This window comes from Chaetodon auriga, chromosome 17 (genome assembly GCF_051107435.1).
Source record: "Chaetodon auriga isolate fChaAug3 chromosome 17, fChaAug3.hap1, whole genome shotgun sequence".
Classification (NCBI taxonomy): Eukaryota; Metazoa; Chordata; class Actinopteri; order Chaetodontiformes; family Chaetodontidae; genus Chaetodon; species Chaetodon auriga.
The window spans coordinates 7,981,276-8,006,941 of record NC_135090.1 but is presented as its reverse complement, the minus strand read 5'-3'; the positions used below and the strand labels follow the sequence as shown (position 1 = coordinate 8,006,941).

Genomic DNA, 25,666 nt, shown 5'->3' with positions numbered 1-25,666 from the left:
AAGAACCAGCCATCAATTTTCAGATGTTTCACGTAAACACATATGACTCAACAGGAGTGCACTTGCTGTACATACACATAGATATCTTTATGCACATCCTTACAATAATCCTAGATATGACTGCTATATGTCCGGCCAATATACACCACTCAGTAAATGCTGACACCTGTCTGTCTTTGGTTAATAATTGTATTAGAAAGGAACACTGATAAGCTCCCTAAGCAGTGGACTCTAAATTGCTTAACAGTTACACTGCAGAAAAAATGTCATGATATGAAAAAGGAGGGACAAAAAAGTGATTGTTCTAAACAGAAACGTCACCCAAAGCATGGCTAAACATCTGAATCTCAAGTTTGAGACCAAAATGTGCTTTTACAGACTGAAAAGATATGCATATACATCCTTATACAATAAAACAATGTGACTTTCTTTCTGCAAAGGGCTGCAAAGGTGTGGTTGGATAAGCTAAGATAAGCTATGATGGAAAATATAATCCCTCTGACTGAGGAGTGTTTCATTCTTGTCAAACAAGCTGACACAAACTGTATTTATTTTCATATATTAATGCTTCAGGCGTGCTTGTTTGCCATCAGTACAATCCCTCAGCTTTGTGATATATTAAGTAAACAACCGACACAACGCTGAACTTTTTTCAAACCTATTGTCGTATACTGTAAACAAAGACCTCTCATTTGTTTCTATCACATGAATTTGCACTATTTCCCAAACTTTGCAAACTCACAAATATCAAAGTCATCTTTTCCGCTAAAGTGTTGGCGATGACACCGTCTGTGATGTATTAATCATTATCAACGAGGTTGCCTCTTTCAAACTTGCTGACGTTACATAATACAACACAGAATGTAATGAGCTACTGATAAGTGCAGTTTAGGTGCCATAGGTCATATTAAATACCTCAGTACCCCCTCTGAGGACACACAGTAGGGGAAAAGGACTCAGAGAAAGAGACAGTCCACTGAGGAGGTTCTATGAGAAAGGAGGCAGCCCCTTGGAAGCTTTGCAGGAAAGTAGCAAAACGAACAACTGGTGACCAAAAGGAGCCTCAGCGGCTGCATTTTCCATTTTTTTCAGTTAACGTTTACACGAAGCAACCATGAAGCTGAAGTTACCAAACCCAGGACTGGATGACCGGATCCCTTCTCACGGGGACCTGGAGAGGATGGAGAAGGAGGAGGCGGGTGACAGACCCAAATGGGACAACAAAGCCCAGTACCTGCTCACCTGTGTGGGCTTCTGCGTGGGACTCGGCAACGTCTGGAGGTTCCCTTACCTTTGTCAAAGCCATGGAGGAGGTAAGCTGGGTCAAAATTAAACACATACCATCCAGAATTACTATTCTTCTTCTTCTTACTATTATTATTGCTTGTGCTGTAATGCATAAACTGAAGCATTTGAAGGGATGTATTCATTACGACTGATTTTTTAATAGAAAACAATTTGAGATAAACATATTTTTCTCAAAATTGTGGGTTACCTGAATTTTGCAAAGCAGTACATAAAGACTGTATTAGCACCGGTTTTCTCCTGAGATAATTTTGCTCTCTAACATGCTTAAAAAAGCTGTTTTTCCGAGACTGAGACCTTAAAAATGTAGAATCAATGAATGATTCCCTTGAAAATAGCTTACCAATGTTAATAATTATTATACTGAAGCTATTGTAATTACTTGTTTTTCCTTTACTTTCTCAAACTTTAACACTTGAATATGTCATAAGTCTTCGTTAGGGATTCATTTGTATCTACTGCAGGCCATAAAACATGTACGATGCTGTTTATCATTTATGGGTATCTTTATGGGAACAGTTTTGTGAATGAAGTCCACTGCTAAATATTTACTCACCTTCATGAAAGTTCTCTTTATAGTGAATCATTCCCCATATTGTTAACTCATCATGATAATGTGTACCTAGGAGCGTTTATGATCCCATTCCTTATCCTGCTGGTCCTGGAAGGAATCCCGCTGCTGCACCTGGAGTTTGCCATTGGTCAGCGCCTGAGGAGAGGCAGTGTGGGAGTGTGGAGATCAATCAGTCCATACCTGACAGGAGTTGGTGGGTTTAAAAAAAAAAAGAAAAGAAAAAAAGCATGAAGAAAGAAAGCATGCACATTATGTTGTGTATTTGTCTCTGAGCAATGCCAGTGGCATACAGCTCCAGGGTTAGCAATCATATCGACCTGTAGGCCAGTCAGTTGTTCCACCACTTCGATCCAAAAAATAGAAATGAAATTCCCAGTAAAGGTCCTCAGAGGATGAATCCTGCTGACTTTGCTGATCCCTTGACTTCTCTTCAAGTGCCACCATGAAGTTCACTTTTGTGGATTATATGATTCAGACAATGCCATCGACTTTGGTACAAACATGCCCCCCATTGGATGAAGGGTGAAAATTTTGATGATCCATTAACTTTTCATCTAGCGCCATCATCAGGTTAAAATTTCACATTGTCCAGCACTGTGGTTTATGATCAAATACCTGCCAGACTAGTGACACTCCCATCAGTCTCAGCTTTACTTTGTGCAAATTAGCAAGCGTTTGCATGCAAACATGCTATGCTAAGATAGTGAGCATGGTTAGCATTATAACTGCTTCACATCAGCATGTTGGTGTTGTCATTGTCACAATGGTAGCTTGCTGAATTTAGCATTTAGCCTCAACCACAGCTGTAAGTAGCTACAGCCTCACAGACCTGCTATCATGGCTCTAGGTTCTTAGTCTTATTTAAAAAAAAAAAAAAAAAAAGCATTACCACATGTTTAGCTTTTTCATTTTGTTACAGGTATTGCATCTTTGCTTGTGTCATTTTTGGTGGGCATGTACTACAATACCATCATGGCCTGGATCATGTGGTATCTCTTCAACTCCTTCCAGGAACCTCTGCCTTGGAGCCAGTGTCCTCTCAATGCGAACGGGACAGGTAGGCCTCACCTGCAGTACAGACGTCTGTACAGTCTGTGGTAACATTTCTGACATTTTGTTCTGAACTATATGATACGAAGTTTGTCTTTTGTTGTCCTTTATCCGTCCTTTGCAGGTCTAGTGGAGGAATGTGCTCGGAGCAGCACTGTCGACTACTTCTGGTACAGAGAGACTCTGAACACCTCGACAGCCATCGACGATGCTGGAGGACTGCAGTGGTGGATGGTGCTAGCCCTCATATCTGCCTGGACTCTGCTCTATGTCTGCTGCATCCGGGGGATCGAGACCACTGGAAAGGTGTGAAAGTGACGTTGTTATCTAATGTGTGAGTGATGCCTTAATGTATGTTCAAACATAAATTTTTGGCTCATTTTGTCATTTCTCAGGCAGTCTACATCACCTCCACTCTGCCATATCTGGTCCTCACTATCTTCCTCATCAGAGGACTGACTCTGAAAGGATCCGTAGAGGGAATTAAGTTCCTTTTCACACCAGATGTAAGAACTAATGCAGCACACCAACCAACACGTGTCAGTTCAATGACTATCATGCAAACTTATAAATTTGCAGCATGTGACTGGTAAAAGCTGAAAATAGAAATTCAAACACATACTGGCAACAAATTAAGAATAAAACATCAGTACACTTTTACTAATGGTCCAAGCATGTGAGACATAGAGAAGCCTGAGTGTTATTTGAATGAGAACTTTAAAACTGATGTAGTGTATGTAAATGAATTGCTTCATCATCGTCTTACTTTTTATGATTCTCACACAATACTTGTTCTTGTCTCCTGGTTTTGTTGTGTGCCCTGAAAGATCAGACCTGAAAAAACCTCACTTATAATCCTGGAGTGCAATACCTCCACATATTAATCATTAACAACGGCTGGAGCAGTAAGATATATTGCTATCCTGTAACTTTTGACGAGCATATTACGAGAGGAAGTAATTTACAAAGCAATCTCAACTCAGTTTTACTGTTAACAAACCCCAATTTCCATTCACTCTTTTAGGTGAATGAGTTAATGAATCCAGCGACCTGGTTGGATGCGGGTGCTCAAGTGTTCTACTCCTTCTCTTTGGCTTTTGGAGGTCTCATCTCTTTTTCCAGTTATAACTCTGTTCAGTGAGTACCTGCCTACACTGCACAGTCATGCGATGAACCTTCTTTTGAACTGTTCTCCTCACATGTTCATAATTTCCACATAGCAACAACTGTGAGATGGATGCTGTACTCATCTCCATCATCAATGGCTGCACCTCAGTGTTCTCCGCCACGGTTATTTACTCCATCATCGGCTTTAGGGCCACGGAGAAATTTGACGACTGCATGGATAAGTGAGTTTTAACTTGCAAAGAGGCCTGGAACAGCAAAGTAACTGGGATTCAGTTATATCAGGCTGAACTCATCTCGCTGTTTTTCTTTTTTCAGCAACATCTTGAAGCTGATGAATGCCTTCAACTATCCTGAAAACAACATCACAGAAAGCAACTACAACGAAGTCCTGACCCACCTCAACCAGACAGATCCAGACACCATCCTAGGATTGCAATTACAGACCTGTGACATGCAGTTTTTCCTCAGCCAGGTCAATAGAGAACATTTAGATATTTTACCATTATTGCTTCTATTTTTAATTATTTATCCTGTGATATCGAGGTGTCAGTATTTGGTGTATGCTCCTTCAGGGCGTGGAGGGAACCGGTCTGGCCTTCATCGTGTTCACAGAAGCCATCATCAAGATGCCCATTTCTCCTCTGTGGGCTGTCCTCTTCTTCATCATGCTCTTCTGCCTCGGCCTCTCGACTATGTTTGGCAACATAGAGGGAGTGGTGGTTCCTTTGCAGGACCTCAGACTGTTGCCCCGATCTTGGCCCAAGGAAGTTTTCAGTGGTAATTTTCTAAATTTCATGCTAAATACAAAAGACTTCAGGATTATGATATTTCATCTGGATATATGAGCATAACCTCTTCTTTCTATTTTTTTTTTTTTTTGTTCAGGTCTGACTTGCTTAATATCTTTAGCTTTTGGGCTCATATTTTCTCTGCGCTCTGGAAACTACTGGCTAGCTCTTTTTGACAACTTTGCTGGCTCTATCCCCCTTCTGGTCATCGGATTCTGTGAAATGTTCTCTGTTATCTACATCTATGGCATAGATAGGTGAGTCTATTCAGGGAAGCGATTATTGGTGCAGAGTAACAAGGTAATGGCTTTTAGCCATGCTGTGCTGTGTTTAGCGCTCATTAGGAAATGTTAACATACTAACATGATAAACTTTAAACCTACTAAACCTCAGCATGACAGCACTGAGAGCATATTAGCAAGCTGACACTAGCATTTCAATCAAAGCACGGTTGTGCCGCCTCACACAGTTACTTGATGCCTGTACACTCTTCTTATTCTCATACATGCCTGAGGGAGAAGCACCTGCTGGAAACAAAGCAGGAAGTAATGTAGCATTGTGTTCTGACCTTGGAACAGAGATAATGTGTCAGTCACCACAGAAGAGATAAAGAAGTACAGCGCACTGTACCTGGTGATATAACAAGTCGATGGGGAGGAGTGTGGAAAATGTTTTGCTCATAGTTTCAATAATGCTATTGATGAAAGCAGTAAAATGTTACTTAGAAGTTATAAAACCTGTAAAACATGCAAGGTTATAGATTAAAGAAACAGATAAGTCACAAAGTCGCTGCTTTATTTACTGTATCTAGTAAAATACAAGGTTGTTTTTATTGATGCTTTCATACACACTCAGCTGACATGATGTTTCCATTATTGCCTCCAAACAGGTTTAACAAGGACATTGAGTTTATGGTTGGCCACAAGCCCAACATTTTCTGGCAGGTGACATGGAGGGTGGTCAGTCCACTCATTATGATCGTCATCCTGATTTTCTACTTTGTAACCCAAGTCTCCAAGACTCTCACCTACTTGGTCTGGGACCCGGAAGCGGTAAGTGTGCTCATCACAATAGTTTAAGCCTATAGACCTTTTTAGAAGTGATGCCTGGTAGTAAAGCCCCCTGAGGCAAATTGTGATTTTGGGCTATAGAGATAGAATTTGATTTGACTTGACTTGATGTCTTAAAATGTTAATGATGGTGGTAGAAATCACTGTGAGAGATTCACCACTGAATGATTTGTCTTCTCATTAATGATGGTTCTAAAACATTTTACTTGACTCTGGCCATAGGAGAGCTTCCCCACCCTTGAAGCACGCCCATACCCTTCCTGGATCAACGTCATCATCTTCATCCTGGCTGGAATTCCCAGTTTAGCCATCCCAGTAATCGCCATCTTCAAATTCATCCAGAGGAGACTCTGCAAGAAGAAGAGTTACAGAGACAACACAGTAGACTCTATCTCTGCAAAAGTACAAATGAGTGACAAAATGAAGTTTTAGATATCTTGATTTTGAATGTTTAATCATAAAACAAAAGCAGACTTGTTTTATTGTTGTTTGTATAATATGCTGATGCCTTTCTTCCTCATGCCCTGTACAATAATAGAAGACTACATTAGTGACTACTAGTAAGCTAATAAATTTGGCACTATTTTCTCTCTAAAATAATGCCATTTTGAAGAAGAGAGTAGCTGTTATTGCTTGTGTAATATTAGTTTACTCCTGTGTCATATTTTACATGTACGGGTAAGCCTGTGTTGTACATTAAAGGAATAGTTGGACATGTTGGGAAATTCACTTTCTTGCAGAGAAATAGAGAAAACTGATAGCAGCCTTCTACCTGTCTGAAATATGAAGCTACAAAAGGCAGTTAGTCAGCTTAACTTACCATAGAGACTGGAAACAAAGCAAAACAGCTAGCTGGCTGTGTTCAAAGGTAAAAAATGTTCCTAGCAACACCTCGAAAGCTCACTTCTTAACATGTGGTATCTCATTTATTTAATCTGTAGACTGAAGAGTGAAAATCACTATTTGTGTGCTGTTTACCCATTGCCACTGCTTATGCCGAGCTACTTGGCTGTTGGCTGTATCTATTTGTATTTAGCACTCATATGTGTTATCTAAGTCTGTTTCCAAAAATGTCTCTTCTTTTAATATTGTACGTTAACTATATGTCTATGTCTAGTATACAAAAATAATGTTTTATTTCTATACTTTGTGAATAACCTTCAGTAGGTAAAATGTTCGACATATTGTTAAATGAATCCGCTCATGTCATCTGCACTTTTTAGCCCACTTTTGTGTTGTTTATAAGGTTTTTTTTTTTGGCATAATGTGAAGAGCTACCGTAAAGTTAAATTAATAAATCATGTGCGTGAGGTTACTGGAAGCACTTTAATAAAAAATCACCAAATTGCAAGAGTTCTGTCTAAGATTTAAATCTGTTTCTTGACTTGACATGAAATTTTGTACAGTCTATGTTTAATCATTACACTGACTGGGTAGTAAAGACAAAAGTACAGAGTCAGCACTTGCTAATCTGTGGCCTGCAAACTGTAACCTAAAAGATTGTAAACATTAATGCGGATGTCCATGTGCAGACTGACACGAACGCTTCAACTGGAGTAGACACTACTTCTTGATGCACATGTGGTCGCCATGAGACTGGTACTTCCGAACCCAGGACTGGATCTCCGAATCCCTGACCATGAGGATCTGGAGAGGATAGAGAAGGCGGAGGCTGGGGAAAGGCCCAAGTGGGACAACAAAGCCCAGTATATTCTAACATGTGTGGGCTTCTGCATTGGGCTTGGTAACGTGTGGCGATTTCCTTACTTGTGTCAAAGTCATGGAGGAGGTAAGACAGAAAGGGGAAATGTGACATTTGTGGTTAAGTTGTTGAATGAATGTTTGACAAATTCAAGGGGAGGTATCCCGGAGTGAATTTATTGTGCTCTTACGGGAAGTTTATGATACCTTTTATATGATTTTCTCTATGGTATATTTTGTGCTGTCTAATGTGGATCCATGAGGGGTTAAGACCAATGCTACTGCCAAATATTTAAACTGCAAAATGGTTAAATATATTACTCATTTATGGTGACGAGAGAACTATGAAATCGCCATCAAGTTATGCTAATGATTCTCAAGAGTATGGGAAGTAATGGTTAATCTTTGGCATGACATGTGACGTACAGGTGGAGATCATGGGGTCAGCGGTATATTGGTTAAATTGAAACGAAGAATGAAACTAAGATTGCTCTGAATTATACCACGTGTGCGTGTCTCTGTGTGTTTGTATTTGTGGATAATTGGTATTCTTTTGAAATTCTGCCAATTGGGCAACATGGTATGGTCCAGATTTCAAAGGCATACATATTTAAGTTCATAATGTTTTGCTTATCTGTTACATGTTAACTTGAGGCTTCAAGGCTATACAGTTAAACACTGTCCACCTCATCAGCCACAGTATTGTGACACAATGGATACAACACAACACTAATATTACATGTCAGTGTTTTGAAATAACATCTCATTTTTGAGCATAAATAAAAACCTCACTAAACTGTATTCAAACATCCGTGAATGAGTAAAGTCATAAACCTTGTCTATCACAGGATTATATAACAACAAATCTGTCACTGTCAAGTGAATGCTAGGTATTACCTAACTGACATTAATTACTATTATCAGCAAGGTTCTTTTTTATCATGTGGTTCATGTCAACATCCCCACAGGCCATATCATGCTGTCATCTACAACACTTCATCAGGTGTGTTTTGTGATGTACTTACACGGCATGAAGCCTTGATATGCAGTGACCTGAACGGTGGTATAGGTCCCAGTCCAACACTTAATAGATTCAGTGCATCTTTGAGACTACTGCTGGCTTGAGGAGCCAGATTAGAAGTCAGTAGGATTCAGCCTCTGGTGACCATGCATCCCATCTAATAGTTGTTGAGATACTTCAGTCTGGACCTGAAGTGGTGGCTCGACTGACGGACCAACGATATCATCCATATAGCCATGCCACTATATATACATATATATATACTATATATACATATAGCATGGCTAAAAAGTGCTGGAATTACCACAGCTCCAAAAAAACAAAAAGAGAGGAAACCTGGGTTGTCTTAAAGAGACACTACAGCATAGCAGGCCACCTGCTCATGGTGACAACATTTACAAAGTGCAAACTCTCTTTGCACTCTTAGGGAGAATACCTCTCTGTGTCACAGCAATTACAGCCACTTATCATATTAATTCTTCAGGTGCCTTTTTGATTCCCTACTTGATCCTGCTGGTGCTGGAAGGAATGCCTCTCCTGCTGCTGGAGTTTGCCATCGGTCAGCGTCTCAGGAAAGGCAGTGTGGGAGTGTGGAGGGCCATCAGTCCTTATCTGACTGGCATTGGTAGCTAAAATAGAAAATAGAAAGACACAACATAACTTATCACTGACTATCTCGCTTCCTGAGAGTGTGATGTCACATTTGATGATGCTGTCCCACAGGTATAGCCTCCATGCTGGTGTCATTTTTGATTGGACTCTACTACAACACCTTAATTGCCTGGATCATGTGGTATTTCTTCAATTCCTTTCAAGAGCCGCTGCCTTGGGCTCAGTGTCCTCTCAATGACAATGGGACAGGTATTTGAATATATGCAAATTTTCAGCCCACACTTCCACATGCACATCAAAGCACCCAAATTGCCTCATGGTTTATGTATATTTGTTGCCCCTGCAGGATTTGTACCAGAGTGTCAACAGAGCTCCACTGTGGATTACTTTTTTTACCGAGTGACTCTGAATAGTTCACTCTCTATAGCTGAGTCTGGAGGAATCCACTGGCCCATAGTCCTCTGCCTACTAGCTGCCTGGACAGTCGTCGCTATATGCTGCATAAGGGGCATCGCAACTTCAGGCAAGGTTTGTTGAACCTTCACCCAACTGGCTGTTTGCTAAGCCCTGCCTGGCATGGCTATGCCTGTCAAGGTTTCTTGATAAGTACATTTCCAGTGGTAGTAGTGGCAGATATACTAGCCTACTTGGCACAGGGGCATCTGTGGTTAGTTACAGTTGCTAAGCTAAGGACAGTTAATATTGTGGGACGGGGGTTAGCAAATGGTCTCTGATGTTCATTATTAATTATTGCCCCTTTTCTTGTCATGACCTCAGGCAGTGTACATCACATCCATTCTGCCTTACATTGTGTTGGCCATCTTCCTGATCCGAGGACTGACTCTTAAAGGCGCCCTGAGTGGAATAAAGTTCCTCTTCACACCAGATGTACGTTTCATTACAAAAACACAAATAAAAAAGCCAGCTATACAGCTCATAGCTTAAAGCCACATCACACTAGTATGCTTTGCTCTTGCAGGTGGATGAGCTGATTAAACCAACTACTTGGCTGGATGCAGGTGCCCAGGTCTTTTATTCCTTTGGTTTGGCATGGGGAGGCCTCATCTCCTTCTCAAGCTACAACCCTGTTCAGTAAGAGACATTTAGAAGACCTCTGGTGTTTCTTAGTTTGCAGTTTAAGTCTCATTTTACTCACTTTGATTGCTCACATTCGCAGAACCAAAGTCAACGTGTGTCTTTGCTCTTTTGCTCATTTCCCAAGCAACAACTGCATGCGCGATGCTGTGACCCTGTCTGTTGTAACTGCCCTCACCTCAATCTACACTGCAACAGTCACCTACTCCATCATTGGCTTCAGGGCCACAGAGAAATATGACAACTGTAACAGCGAGTGAGTACAGTTAAGTTCAAGATTTTAGAGTAGATTTTTTTTTTTTTTTAATTTCTAGTTATTACATACATCCTACTTTCAACAATCATACACCCTTGCCCGGGCAACCCAGCCAGAGTTGATCAGGCCCTAGCTTGTGTCCAAATGGCGTGTATACTACACAGATGTTTCTGATGGTTTTTCTACTGTGCAGTCCTGTGATGGCAAAGAGTTTGAGGAACCTGCAGAAAGACTGGCCTGCAAAGCGTCTGAAGCCCACTTCAATATGAACACATTGTGCTCACCATCTCCACTTCAAGCACTAGCCAAGTAGGTCCCCATACATGGCTCTCTTCTTCTTGTAGGCCTCCTTCACGTGGTCACAGTCAACAGTCAGCTCCAGTGCTACTTCCTCCAGCTTGTGGGGTATTGACACATAGGTGTTCGTAAGGTTGAGCCACAGGACTGCCAAGTCTCCTTCACCTTCATGTGCCTCCCTGATGAACTGAGGCAACCATGTATGCCACGAATGTCCCCTTCTGTACTGAGGTGTCCATATAGGAGTTCTTTAGGAGATACTCTGTGAGACGGTGGGCAACAGTACTGATGAATACCTTACTTTCAACGCTGAGGAGTGAGATGGTTGTAAACTGCTTGATGTTTCTCAAGTTCTCCTCCTTTGGGATCCAGACACCCTCAACAACTCTACACTGCTGGCCATCCCCTCTGGATATGGAGTAAGAGCTTTGGGCACGTCTTGTAGACCTTGTACGGTACTCCACTAGGTCCTGGAGCGGAGCTTGTTCGTGCGGCTTTGAGGACCTCCTGGACCTCCTTCATAGTAGGCTCCTTGATGTTGATGTCCCACTCGGTGGTGGGATCTGGTGGTGTGATCAATGCTTTGCATTCCCCTAGTTCCTGCTCTCATGCTCTGTTACTGTTGGAATTATTGGGTTTCTGACCTCCTCTTAGAGCATTTTAGATGTCCGCTGCATTTCAGCCCTTGCAGCTGCTTGGGGAAGCCAAAGAAGTTTGTCTCCTTCCTGCCCTCTCTCTGGCCCTCCTCCTGTGCCATTCTTCTCTTTCAGTTGTATGGTCAATGTTTCAATGTGTGTGTGTCTATATATATATCAGATTTTTTTGTCCTCAGTACATTGTTTACATGGCCATATGTAGGTTGAAAGAGTTACTGGTTGCTGTTCTTACTCCATCTGGGAGGGTAATTACCAAAGTTTCAGTCTTTTAAGGATGGCCACATTGGCTGGTTGGTTCGTCTACCACTTTGGCCCAGACTGAATGACTGCGGGCTGCCAGAAAATTTTGGACAGATATTCACTGTCCCCAAATGGTGACTACAAAGCTAGCATTTAGCCCTAAGCACAGCCTGATAGAGATAGTTGCATGGACATATACACAGTGCATTGGTGTCACACAAGGAAGGGATCACTTAACTTTCCTGTATGGGCAGGGGGAATTATTGAAGCAACCAGCAACCACTTCTGTCCAATTACATATGGGCATGTGAGTGCTGTATGGAAGAAGCAGAAAATTTGAACCTATCCTTTCATGGAAATGTAGTAATCCAACTAATCTGTGATGCATCTTCTCTCTAGTAACATCATGATGTTATTAAATGCATTTGACCTTCCTGAGGACAGCATCACAACAAGCAACTACGAGGCCGCGCTCAATCATCTCAGCAGCTCCCATCCTGATATTATTCTTGAATTGAACATCAGAAATTGTGACATGCAGAAACTTCTGAGTGAGGTGACTTCATGAATAACTGATGTTCAAGATATTATTGTTTTGTTTTGTCTCACCTGCATTGCAACTAATGTATGTGTCTGTGCAGGGAGTGGAGGGAACAGGTCTGGCCTTCATTGTGTTCACAGAAGCCATCACCAAAATGCCTGGTTCTCCAGCCTGGTCTATCCTCTTTTTCATCATGCTTCTCTGCTTGGGACTCTCAACACTGTTTGGCAACATTGAGGGAGTGGTGGTCCCACTGAAAGACCTGAATATATTCCCTAAAAGATGGCCTCATGAGGCACTGACTGGTAATTTGTTTTATCAACTCAGGCAATCCTTCAGCTTCTCACCTGCACATGACACATCTTTGGTGTTTGTCTTTAGCTGTTTTAACACAAGCTCCCCTGTTTTTGTGCATGTGTTTCAGGAGTAACATGTATTGTCTCCTTCATTATCTGCCTCCTGTTTGCGCAGCGTTCAGGGATTTACTGGGTAACTCTTTTTGACAACTTTGCTGGATCTATTCCACTTCTGACCATTGGACTGTTTGAGATGATAGCGGTTGTTTATATCTACGGCATAGACAGGTTAGTATTTATTCAAGCTACTTTAGCAATACACTGTCCTTCTGTTTCCTGTACACCTTGATATTTGGTCCAACATTACCACTTCATGGAGATTTGTCGACCTCTTTAAGTCATCGATAACAGGGATGTCTTCATGAAATATTTCAAAACTTTTGATACTAACTGAAACGCTGTTGCATCGCAGGTTCAATAAAGACTTGGAGTTCATGATCGGACATAAGCCCTCCATCTTCTGGCAGGTTTCATGGAGGTTCATCAGTCCTCTGATCGTTCTGGTTATTTTAGTTTTCTACCTGGTGACACAAGCCCAACAAGAGCTCACCTATTTAGTCTGGGATTCCAACTCTGTAAGCACACAAGCTCTGTGATCAACTAATATATTATCCTAGCATCCCTCATTAATATTACGTCAGTAAAGTCTGGACAACCATTGCAGAGCAAATGGACTGATCATACTGTTCTGTGGTTTACAGGAGACGTTCCCATCTCTGGCATCAGTCCCATACCCTTCATGGATCAATGTGATCATCTTTCTTTTGGCAGGAATCCCAAGTCTGGCAGTGCCTCTGTATGCATTATCTCGGCTGGTCGTTGTTTGCTGCAAGAGGAAAATAACATCCAGACAAAACTGAGCCAAATTGTTTAAAAATCATACATTTTAGAATACAACTAAATACTGGTTTTGTTGGAATTTTTTGTCTTAAAAGTGCCATTATTTTTGAAATGCAATGATTCATCTATTTACATCCATGCGCAGGTTCTTAAAGTGAAATACTGATGTTTTATTGATCTATTTCAATAACCACAAATTTAAATTCATTGCTGTTGTGTTATTATGCTATACTTGCTCCTGGCAGTACTTAGCCTGTTTATATGCTTTCTAGTTGTACTGGATCTTTCTAAACATCGCGACAAGATGGCACAGTGTTTTCCATCCATCCAGGATTTTTGCCTGTTTATCCTTGGGGTTGAAATATTCTTTGTCTCTGTGAAAAATAATTTTCACTAAGAAGTTTCCTATCATCCAGAGTTCTAGACACTGTGCCACCGGTCTATGTTTCAAAATATTTTCTCTTTTAACCATGGGGTTTTTATGATCCAAACAATGTACGGTATGTTACACTCAGCTAAGACAGTCATCACCTTCTCATGTGATTATTTTGCACACACACAATGTGTACAAAGTGCATAAGACAAAAATAGAATAAATATATATACTTTACAAACATACTGTGTATATTTATGCATATCTATCTATCTATCTAACTATCTATATATATATATACATATATTGCGCGCGCACACACACACACACACACACACACACACACACACACATACACATACAGACATGCACATACATGCATGCATGTATACTTACCTCAAGCCATCAATACCCCAAATAAGCACACGTCCACTCTTCCTCTGCTTGCTTTTGATATCTACAAAAAAAATAATAATAATAGATAAATAAAATACACATACACATACACATGCACACACAATGTACTAAAATACAATTTACAGATATGTTGTATATGTGACAAATAAAATTTGAACTTAAATTTGAACTTCAAGGTAAGGCCTCAAGACTAGACTATAATCCTGAACCACTCAGTCAAAGGAACAGATTTCACTTCTATCTGACTGCCAACATTTTCCTCTCCTTGGCCTCCTTTGAAGTCTCATCTCATTCTTGAGGTACAACTCAGTAACTGTGTTCAGCTGTACAGTTCAACCAACCCTCTGTTTCACGGTACTCATATTCTTGAAGCAACAGCTGGGGGCAGGACTCGGTTTTCATCGTCACTGTGAATGACGGCACCTGTACTATGCGATATTATCAGCTCCATTATCATTCTCAGGGTCACGACATTATGATGAATGCACAGGAGCATGAGTTTCAGATTAGATAAGAGGTGGGTTACTCCCTGCACTGGTAGATTCAAGTGAGGATGATTATGCTAACTACCATGCCATTGTTTTGTATATTTTATGTATGCTATAATTACTTTAATGAATAAAAACAGAAAACCTGACAGGGGGTTACGCTTAAGATGGTAGATTGATTTTGTCCACCCCGATGGAACATTTCACACAACATCAAAGTGTGTGTTTTAGTATATGATGGGAACCAGAGTTGCTACAAGAAGTAGGAAAACTATGACAGCAGAAAACAGTGATGAACGGACACTGCAAGATAGCCAAAGTAGCTCCACAATCCACAAGGCGAGTGAGGAGTATGGAGCGGGTGATGCTAGTTTATGACGTATACTGAATAAACTCCAGGCTGAACTATAAACAAGAGTTCACAGGGATTAAACAAGAAAGGCTTCTTTATGCTTTCAGGGTGGTGACTGCTTATTTCGCTCATGATTTCGCCTCTAAAAAGCACCATATGGACATGTTGAAAGTTTAAAGTTTTCATTGATGGGGGTATCTAAGCAATGTGCTGAATATGGTGAAGTGAAGAAAATACTGAAGGGAAAAAAAGGTCCTGACGCCCTACCCAGGGCGCGGCAGCAGCATCAGGTGATGTTGCATCACATGGATTTCCAATTACCGTTACACCTGCCCCAGCGAGGCCGGACCAACAGAGATTCACCTGTTATCCATGTCTTTTTTTTTTGTTGTTTTTGACGCATATCAGTAATAACCTTGGAAATACACCACTGAGTTTGTCAAGTATTCCAAACAATTTACAATTTAAAACACAAATGAAACGAAGGGTCAAGGCTGACTCATACAGGGTACACTAACAGCTGCTATTATGGTAGAAAATTACATTTTTCTGTGCATGTAAAAAGAAAGAAAGACAAAAGAGCTTGATACAAATCATAATGAGAAGGGAAGGGTGTCAAGACATGCTATTCTTTTATTATTTGTTGTTTTGGCTGTAACTCAATGCAATTCCTTTGCAGGTGCTGAAATACCCTTAACTATCCTCTAAATAAACAATAAAGATCTACAGAAAAAAAAAAAAAAAAAAACAGAAGTCCAAAGTGTGCACTGGCTAATCTGTGGACTGCACCAATAAAGTAAAAGCTCATAAAAATCTTTCAAGATTGCCGAGCGTGTATGCCAAGCCCTCACTTTGACTTCCAAGAACGGTGGTGCAACATCTCTGCTTCAGTGAGGTCGCCATGAGACTGGTACTCCCTAACCCAGGACTGGATGACCGGATCCCTTCCTATGAGGATCTGGAGAGGATGGAGAAGGAGGAGGTCGGCGACAGGCCCAAGTGGGACAACAAAACCCAGTACATCCTAACCTGTGTGGGCTTCTGCATTGGAATTGGCAATGTGTGGCGATTCCCTTACTTGTGCCAAAGTCATGGAGGAGGTAAGCGAAGACAAAAGGGGGAAAAAGATATCTTATGATTAAACTGTCCATGGACTGTCAATTCCTGAATGACTGTTTGACAACTTATGGTCTACCCTGCTACTATATGAATTAATGGTATTTTTTGTATCTTTCAAATATGATTCAGACTTAGACTTAGACTCAACTTTACTGGTCCCAATTTGGGAAATTCTTTGTTGCAGCAGCAGGTTAAACAATGCACATAAACCTAGACTAAAACCAAGAGAAAAGAGTGTTCTTAAAAAATACAACTAAGTATATAAACACAGGATAGCAGCAATTCTGAAAATACAACTGTGTAAAATATGTAAAATATAACAAAGTGTATAAGCAAACATCAGTTCTTAAAGAGAGAGAGAGCCAGAGCTCTAAAGTTTCTCATTCTAGCAGTGCAGAATTAGTATAAAAAGGACATATCTGATATTAAGTGTGAATCTTTCCCTTTTAAAAACCTAAAAAATAATAAAATATCACCTGTTCTTTGTGAATACATTTGTGTTTCTATTCAAAACTGGCTGTGTCATTTTGTATTTGAAATACTTCAGACTGAGCCAAAGGGGATCTGTTTTTTTTAAACTAGGTGTTCAAGCCCTTAAGCTACTTTCACATCATGGATGGTAGAAATGGGAAAGATTCCATGTGTGGTTTGAGAATAAACGTCATCAGACAGTTGTAAGATTGTAAAGATGGTTTGTGGAAGTATGCTGACTAAGATTGTATAATATAGCACCACATCTATTAAATTTGATTTCTTATAACTTTGAATGATGGACTTTGACTTTCCTCTGTCTTTGGTTTTCAACTTGGATGCTGACATGAGAGGCCAATTACAGACGGAAAACTTGAATTACAGTGACCACAGCAAGAACATATTGCATGAACGCAGCTTCAGAGCCACAATTGCCTTAATTTGTAGCAACTAAACAAGCGACTTGGACGACACTACACATCCTGAAATAGTTGTCGCACGATAGCTTGGAAATCTGGAACACAGATTGCTACATCATTTAAAAGAATTTACAAACAGTGTGCTCAGTTTAGTAATCTGAGCACTCAAAGTACACACAGACGAGCGCACAACACAGGTCTAGCACAGATTTTGTATAAGGGAAAATATTACGCACCTTGAGGCCCAGAACAGATATGGCAGCTACAAGCAAAAGACCCACTTGACTCTGCTTACCAGCTACCTGCAAGGAGAAAACACAGTGGAAAATAAAGGAAGGCAGAGCAACAGGGGTGGTCACAAGGGTTATTAATATTATGTGTAGTTCACATGCACAGCTTCACAGCCCAGACTAAACACTACATTCGACATACAAGCTTTATTTGCCCCCTACAGAATGTTCATATTTGGGATGCTGAAAAAGCCAATGATTGACATAAATGCAGCAACATCAATGTATTATTGTGCCACTGATGATCCATCCTTCAGGTGCCTTTTTGATTCCCTACTTGATCCTGCTGGTGCTGGAGGGAATGCCTCTTCTGCTGCTGGAGTTTGCCATCGGTCAGCGTCTCAGGAAAGGCAGCGTGGGAGTGTGGAGGGCCATCAGCCCTTATCTGACTGGTGTTGGTAAGTAAAATAGCCTCTAGAACACTTTGGCCAAAGCAGAGGCTAAAAGAACCCTTTGGCACAAAGCTATTAATGGATATCTGGCTCCCTGTCAGTTAATGATTCTGTCCCACAGGTATAGCCTCCATGCTGGTTTCCTTATTGATTGGACTCTACTACAACACCTTAATAGCCTGGATCATGTGGTATCTCTTCAACTCCTTTCAAGAGCCGCTGCCTTGGACCCAGTGTCCTCTCAATGAGAATGGGACAGGTACTTGAATATACACACGGAGAAACTCAGCACATTAAGCACCCAAACTCTACTCCTGGTTAAACCATTTGGAGACCAATGTTTCTTGCCCCTGCAGGATACATACCAGAGTGTAAACGGAGCTCCACTGTGGATTACTTCTTTTACCGAGTGACTCTGAATAGCACGCCTTCTATAGCCGACTCTGGAGGAATCCACTGGCCCATAGTCCTCTGCCTGCTAGTTTCCTGGGCGGTCGTCTGCATCTGCTACATGCGAGGGATCAGCACTTCAGGCAAGGTTTGTTGAAGCATCAGTCAGACAATATGTGCTCCTGGATCACCACAGTTTCTTCATGTGTTTCTTTTCTTGTCATGACCTCAGGCGGTGTACGTCACGGCCATTCTGCCTTACATTGTGCTGGCCATCTTCCTGATTCGAGGACTGACTCTTAAAGGCGCCCTGAGTGGAATAAAGTTCCTCTTCACACCAGACGTATGTTTCAAACCACTATTGTTAGAATAGCCAATCATATATGTCACAGCTCAAAGCCACATTACACTGTATGGTTTGATCTTACAGGTGGACGAGCTGATTAATCCAACTACCTGGCTGGATGCAGGTGCCCAGGTCTTTTACGCCTTTAGCTTGGCATGGGGGGGCCTTATCTCCTTCTCAAGCTACAACCCTGTTCAGTAAGAGACATTTATCATGGCTTATGTAGCTCACTTCAATGAAAAAAAAAAAAAAAAGATTGTGGGCATTCTTGCACATGGTATGTCCTCAATCTTTACTTTTCTTTTTCTTTTCCTTAGCAACAACTGCATGCAAGATGCTGTGATCCTGTCTGGTATAACTGGCCTCACCTCAATCTACGCTGCCACCGTCACCTACACCATCATTGGCTTCAGGGCCACAGAGAAATATGACAACTGTATCAGCAGGTGAGCAGAGCAGCCATAAAAGTGAAGCGTTTTCACAGTACAATCTGTAATCACAATGTAAACAAAGGAGCAGCCCAAGCCCAACATCAAAACACAGATTTGGAGGGAAAAAAATCATTTCTGTTGCTAATCATTAATGTCTTTAGTAAAACTGCTGATTTTCTGTCCATTACTCATGTGTACATACCTCAAATTTAGTAACTAACCTGTGTCTCTTCCTCTCTAGTAACATTATGACATTATTAAATACATTTGACCTTCCTGAAGACAGCATCACTCCAAACAACTACGAGGCCGCGCTCAATCATTTCAACAGCTCCCAGCCTGATATTTTTCTCGGATTGGATCTCAGAATGTGTGACATGCAAAAACTTCTGAGTGAGGTGACTGTATTGATGAATAACTATCTGATTTCGAAGTTATTTTTTGTTTTTCTTTTAAGTCTTACAACTAATGTGTGTGTTTGTGCAGGGAGTGGAGGGAACAGGTCTGGCCTTCATTGTGTTCACTGAAGCCATCACTAAGATGCCTGGTTCTCCAGCCTGGTCAGTCCTCTTTTTCATCATGCTTCTCTGCTTGGGACTCTCAACCCTGTTTGGCAACATTGAGGGAGTGGTGGTCCCACTGAAAGACCTGAAAATATTACCTAAAAAATGGCCCCAAGAAGCACTAACTGGTATTCTGCTTTTGTCGTTAAAAGAATCTACACATCGATTTTGAAACCCCGGCTGACTTTCTCTTCTTGTGCATGTGTTTCAGGAGTAACATGTATTGTCGCCTTCATCATCTCCCTCCTGTTCGCGCAGTGCTCAGGGATTTACTGGGTAACTCTCTTTGACAACTTTGCTGGATCAATTCCACTTCTGACCATTGGACTGTTTGAGATGATAGCGGTTGTCTACATCTACGGCATAGACAGGTTGGTGCATGCAGCTCATGTATTTGCTCACCATGGCATTATACAATATTATCCAGTCGATAATGTAATGTGCATGGCTGAGATCTTTTCATTAAACATTAATGATCTTATTAACCATTTTATGAGTTTAGTTACAGCAGCACTAATCAGTATTTTTATATCAATGGAAAAAATGACTGTGTAATGTTAAAGGTGCTGCTCCTTGTGGAAAACCCACAGATAATTATCAATCGACTTTGCAGTTCTCCGGTGCTTTATGGACCGTTTAGTGTCTTTCAGCTCATTATTTTGGTTCAACTGCCTGCAACTTCACTGTTTATTGGTGTCTATCTTTATACTGTATTGTATTACTATCTTGGCCAGGTCACTGCTGTAAAATACAGTATTACCCGCAGTTAGGCACTTAGCTGATTAAATATCAAACGCTCTTGTTTGGCAGGTTCAATAAGGACTTCGAGTTCATGATCGGACATAAGCCCTCCATCTTCTGGCAGATTTCATGGAGATTCATCAGTCCTCTAATCGTTCTGGTTATTTTAGTTTTCTACCTGGTGACACAAGCCCAACAAGAGCTCACTTATTTAGTCTGGGATGTCAACTCTGTAAGTACACAAGCTTGTTACCTTTTCTAATCATGCCTTGTTGCAAAATAGGCAAATTCACGATGTATCAAACAGCATTATGGTAAATGTTGATACTCCAGCATGCAGTGACGACAATTTACTCTGTTTTGTGGTGTACAGGAAAAGTTCCCATCTATGACGTCAGTGCCGTACCCTTCATGGATCAGCGGGGTGATCTTTCTTTTGGCGGGAATCCCAAGTCTGGCAGTGCCTATGTATGCATTATATAGGCTGGTCGTTGGTTACTGCAAGAAGAAAAGAGCATCCAATGAAAAATCATGGCAAATTTCTTGATCTTATTAAAAAGTTATGAAATTCAGACAACAATAAAATGCAAGACTATTTAATTAAAATTTTGTGTTTCTTTATATATAAAATAACATTATTTAAATAACTGCTGCAATCAGTGGTTTGAGTATTTATAGTTGTTAAGGCACTTAAGTACATTTTCCATATTTCTGCTCATGTTTTATGCAGTTTCATGGCTGCCCTTCAATACAGCTGTATTGTAACTGTCTTTGCTGTAGACAAAGACAGAATATACTGTTTTCCATCCATGTTGTGCACCTGGAGGAAGTCTCATACAATGTTTTATATCAACATTGCTTACTTGTGAGTTTTGCCATTAAAATATTTTTGTCTCACAAAGGTTACATTACTAACTTCATGTCTTTACTGAAGTTTGTCTGCACTATACGAATTGCCTACAACTTGGAATCAGCTGGCTTTAAAATGATCTCTCAAAGAAATGAAAAGTCCATGACAATATAACCTCAGTCTGTGCTGTGTTTAAGAGCAACTTTGAATTCTAGGCATGAGAGGGGACATCAGTCAGTCTTTGTCAGCACTAGCTCTGTGATGTTTGGTGTTTTTGTGTCCTAACCATGCAGTATGAATATTTAGACACACAGAAAATGTAGTGCAGCAAATTGGCCAAGAGAGGGAGACCTCACACTGAGCAAACACAGAATGGCAGAGAAGCCAGGTTAACCAGATTCAACAAAGCACAACATGGAAAAATACCTAGCATGTGATCAAGGAATGTGTATGGATTAAACATACAAGATATAACATGTTAATTAGTGACCTGTAAAGGTAATGCCAGGAGGATTTTGCAGAGTCAGGCTGGCTGTCTCCCCCTGCCCCTCCAGTCTTTATGCTGAGCTAAGCTAATCAACTGCTAGCTTCAGCTTCGTGTTTGATGTACAGACATGAACGCCGATCATCATCTCTCTAAATGCCAAACGACAGTACCACTTTGATCTAAGGGACCCTCAATAACAGCAGTAGGTCCTGTGATTTAAATGGACGCAGCTGAGACACACACGTAAAGCAACTAATCATAACCCTGACTGTCCTCAGAATGTGGACAGATCTCAATTCATGAAGCAATTTGTTCCAGAGAGCAGGACCGAAGTAATTAAATGCACTAACACCACATCTGGATTTTACTCAAGATTCACCTGGAAAACCACCATCTGACGACCTGAGAGGACTGACTATAGTCAGTGAGCAGGTCAGAAACGTAATGGGGACACAAGCCATCACTCAGTGACAGTTAAGTTTTGGATAAGACCACTGCTTTCCAGTCATTGAATAAACAATAGAAGAACAACTAAAATTAGTGGTAGTCATAACAATTAATGATTAATGATCAATTAATTATTAACTAAGGCCATCAGGAGCTTTTCAGAACCTGCTCTGACCAGTTGTCTACTGCTCCACTGCAAAGTTGGCAGATTGCTTAGAGATCATGAACACCAATGCATTCTTTAACCTGCAGAGAACGAAGCTGCTGAAAATGAGGTGACGGGGTATATCCACACGTTAGTAGAAAAGGGGGCAAAAATACACAGGAAAAGCTGAGTCTACCTCCAAAACCTCGAACGCTAAGCCCTAAGCAAGAAATGAAACTGAGCCAGGAACTGTGCTGGCCACTCACAGTCACTCTGTGCGAGGTCAAATACCTCGCTGGCTTGAGGATGGAGGATGGGGAGACAGCCTTGGTAGCCTGCAGCCTCACAGCCACAGAGCTCACACACCAACTTAAGGCTTCTGAGAGCTTTGCAGCCAACAGAAAGCCTGGAGATGAGGCTTCATATGACATCAGCGTCTACACCACTAGGTGGCAGAAACAGCTTGAAACTGTATTAGTTTAACAGGACAGAAAGGATGACCAGCAGACTTCTGAGAAACTTTCTTTTTCTTAAAAAACTGATACATTTAGGAGGACATGTATTTGCATTTAGCCTACAGTTTGTAAATGATAATAATACAGGGTAAAAACCTTGTTTTCTACTATATGTGTGGCACAATCACTTGCATTCTGTTTGATTTGATCTTGTAGGTATCTAAAAAGTTGCTGCCACTTTGCACAGCCTACTTTTAACAAGCTCATTGTTTCAAATTATTAAGAAATTATTAAAATCATCAGCTTTAAACTGATATATTCATGAGTGTTTGAAGCTGCACCGATCATTTTTTTAAATTAAAGGGCTTGTTCGCAGTTATTCAAGTCTGTCTTGGGGATGGGGGACAAAATCCATGGTCTACATTCTGTGCAAAAGTGTAAAAGTTTATCTGAAGCTTCTGATCTACTGTGTCTTCCAAAGTATTAAATTCCCTCTTTGTGACAGTGTTCCCTTGTTGAGCTGCACTGGAGGAAAAACAGGATAATGGGTTAGATCGCCTGTCTCTGTTCATCCTGGACAGATCAGCAGTCTGTCACACAGGTAACACAGATAAAAGACAACACTTTGATTCATATAGATCATTTTGGAAATGCAGCTAACCTGCTTTAAAGACTGGAGCACCTGGAGAAAACCCACACAGACAGAGAAAGAACATGAAACCTTCACCAGCCAGCCAGTGAATGTGACTGTTTCAGAGCAGAAACATACATCCCAGCTTGTTTTGACTGTAACAGAGGAACTGGAATACAACCTTTGGAGTGTTTGATGAGGCAAAAATGTTAACAATGTCAAATAATTACTTCTTTTTTGCTGTGCAGCTGTTTCTATAATTAAAAATCAGTTACAGCAGTGTTACATACAGTATTGTTGAATTTGTTGCACGCTGTATTTGATTCAGCCACAATACTTTCCTCTCAGTAATTTCAACAACTAATGCAAGTTATCTCTGAAGAATAAGCTTTACTCATTTAATGAAAAATAAACCTACCACCAGTCGGGATCATCATCAAAGCACAACACAACGTTTTACTGTTGTTGTGCAACTCTACACAAAGGTAATTCAGAGAGCTTTACTTACAATAGGATTGACGGCACAGATGACAAAACACCTCATTCAGCTATGCCACAGGTTGCAGTTATAGGGAGAATAAAGTAATCCTGAGCTCACACTCATGGGCAGAAAATGGAGACATGATGGGTTTATTGTTATTGATTGATCGTATTTAACTTTCTTTAACTAAAGCCACAGCACTTTTGGACTGATGCCAAAATATGACCTTGGTCGAACAGACTCTTTGCTTCTTATTATTTCAAGTTAGCATATTTATTTGACTATTGTTACTGTTTCATTACATTGTAATCACTCGTTTTTGCGTTAATGTTTATTTTAAGTGTAGTTCTCTTCATTTTTTTCACCTGTGTACTTTCATTCTGGGGAAAACAAAGTTACAGCTTGATTGTTATACAGCTGTCATGATCTTTTTATGAACTGCATTCAAACGGTTCACTCTCATTCAGCACAACATTGAAACAGCATCACCAGGTTATCTATTAATCAAAGCATAGCACACTCCCACTTTAAAGACACAACCACTGAAAGTTCATACTTGAAGTTTTCACTCCCTTCCTGGTGGCCTAATTTCTTTACAAAACCAATGAAAATCTGTTTCCCTGACTCAAAGCTGCACCTGATAGGACATTAAAGGACAGCCCCCTAAAGAGAGTAAGACAAAGGATGAGAAGCAGCAGACATCACTAAAGTGGACTAAACCACTCAAGACGGTTCATTCTGACATACACTGAGCTGAGATCAGGTGGACAGCTCTGGACCAAAGAAAAATAAATACTAGTGTACCTGACTGAGGTGTATGTTAGGATTAGGAGAGCTGCATCCTTGTAACAGAAGTGGACTTGTGTGAAGCCTTTTTGCAAGCTGAGGATGGGTGAAACAAAAGACTCTGGGGTGGAGGAGAGACCCAAATGGGACAACAAGATTCAGTACCTGTTAACATGTATTGGGTTTGCAGTGGGACTTGGAAACATCTGGCGTTTTCCCTACCTATGCCAAATCTATGGAGGAGGTGAGATGCTCGTGGTCATCTTTATCGTTGAAGAATTTGCTGTTAGAGATTTATAAGTATTCTATCATTTGCTACTTTTTTTTTTTTTTAAGGTACTCCTAAAAATGTTTCAGACTATTTTACCCAACCATTAATGAAATAACCAGTCTTCACTTGAGTTTCTCTCAGTATGATTAGTCATTAACAGCTGGGTGAGGACAGTCATTGTTAATGCTCTAGGGAGAACCTTATCTGTGTTTGGTGGATCACGGTGAACATCAGGGATTGTTCCAGCTCAACTGTCCCAATTCCCGTATTTGCCTCCACCTACTTCCCGGTGAGATAGCTTGAGTCCAAAAGCCATGGGATCCTAAAGGAGCTGGATCAGGTTTAATTTAAGTCAACAGCCAATCCCATGAATACACAGAGAGTCTGTCAACTCCACATATTGACTCTGGGATTCCTGTGTCCCGCAGTCAGTGTTACACTAAGCTGAGCCTCTATTTGACCTCAGCTTTGTGATCAATTTGTCACCTTGTTCTCAGTACCTCCAGCCTCAGATCTGAAGATCTGAAGTAGAACCGCTGTTCCAGCCCGAGTCCACTTGAGTTTTTGTTCACTTGGAAAAATTCCACTGACCAGCAAGTGCCTAAATGCATTTCAGTTTTAGTATAACCGTGCACTGATTTAGGTTGGCCTGAAACCTCGCTTTTGTTATGTCTTGATCAGGATAGCTAAAGCTGTTAAGCCACAACCTTGTTCTAAAATTTCTCCGCAAAGTATGTTGTTAAAGACAGACTCATCCGTCTGATGTCCAAATGGGATTTAACTGTTTCTTT

At 40.8% G+C, this 25,666-nt stretch overlaps 3 protein-coding genes across 3 annotated transcripts; all 3 read left to right on the top strand.

The window, feature by feature from the left end:
- The first annotated feature begins 1,114 nt into the window (after positions 1-1,114).
- Positions 1,115-6,347, top strand: LOC143335050 (sodium-dependent neutral amino acid transporter B(0)AT1-like). Its single transcript, XM_076754147.1, has 12 exons — positions 1,115-1,313; positions 1,932-2,072; positions 2,799-2,936; positions 3,054-3,235; positions 3,325-3,435; positions 3,954-4,066; positions 4,150-4,278; positions 4,373-4,529; positions 4,630-4,834; positions 4,943-5,102; positions 5,735-5,897; positions 6,138-6,347. Exons 1-12 carry the CDS (start codon positions 1,115-1,117, stop codon positions 6,345-6,347), a joined length of 1,908 nt encoding a protein of 635 aa, XP_076610262.1.
- Positions 6,348-7,505: 1,158 nt separating this feature from the next.
- Positions 7,506-13,550, top strand: LOC143335264 (sodium-dependent neutral amino acid transporter B(0)AT1-like). Its single transcript, XM_076754553.1, has 12 exons — positions 7,506-7,704; positions 9,122-9,262; positions 9,361-9,498; positions 9,596-9,777; positions 10,027-10,137; positions 10,229-10,341; positions 10,472-10,600; positions 12,193-12,349; positions 12,435-12,639; positions 12,759-12,918; positions 13,103-13,265; positions 13,392-13,550. The coding sequence occupies exons 1-12, from the start codon at positions 7,506-7,508 to the stop codon at positions 13,548-13,550; spliced, it is 1,857 nt and encodes a 618-aa protein (XP_076610668.1).
- A 2,511-nt stretch (positions 13,551-16,061) lies between these two features.
- LOC143335263 (sodium-dependent neutral amino acid transporter B(0)AT1-like) lies at positions 16,062-20,869 on the top strand. Its single transcript, XM_076754552.1, has 12 exons — positions 16,062-16,260; positions 17,717-17,857; positions 17,973-18,110; positions 18,208-18,389; positions 18,474-18,584; positions 18,672-18,784; positions 18,905-19,033; positions 19,260-19,416; positions 19,505-19,709; positions 19,793-19,952; positions 20,392-20,554; positions 20,696-20,869. Exons 1-12 carry the CDS (start codon positions 16,062-16,064, stop codon positions 20,867-20,869), a joined length of 1,872 nt encoding a protein of 623 aa, XP_076610667.1.
- Positions 20,870-25,666: the final 4,797 nt, after the last annotated feature.

Bases quoted from the DNA above. Each gene is read 5' to 3' on its own strand.
- LOC143335050 (XM_076754147.1), top strand. From the start codon at position 1,115: ATGAAGCTGAAGTTACCAAACCCAGGACTGGATGACCGGATCCCTTCT. The intron at 2,073-2,798 runs GTGGGTTTAAAA...ATTTTGTTACAG, and splicing joins TCCATACCTGACAGGAGTTG to GTATTGCATCTTTGCTTGTG. The intron at 4,279-4,372 runs GTGAGTTTTAAC...TTCTTTTTTCAG, and splicing joins TTTGACGACTGCATGGATAA to CAACATCTTGAAGCTGATGA.
- LOC143335264 (XM_076754553.1), top strand. From the start codon at position 7,506: ATGAGACTGGTACTTCCGAACCCAGGACTGGATCTCCGAATCCCTGAC. The intron at 10,138-10,228 runs GTACGTTTCATT...TTGCTCTTGCAG, and splicing joins AGTTCCTCTTCACACCAGAT to GTGGATGAGCTGATTAAACC. The intron at 12,919-13,102 runs GTTAGTATTTAT...GTTGCATCGCAG, and splicing joins TATATCTACGGCATAGACAG to GTTCAATAAAGACTTGGAGT.
- LOC143335263 (XM_076754552.1), top strand. From the start codon at position 16,062: ATGAGACTGGTACTCCCTAACCCAGGACTGGATGACCGGATCCCTTCC. The intron at 17,858-17,972 runs GTAAGTAAAATA...TCTGTCCCACAG, and splicing joins CCCTTATCTGACTGGTGTTG to GTATAGCCTCCATGCTGGTT. The intron at 18,390-18,473 runs GTTTGTTGAAGC...TCATGACCTCAG, and splicing joins GGATCAGCACTTCAGGCAAG to GCGGTGTACGTCACGGCCAT.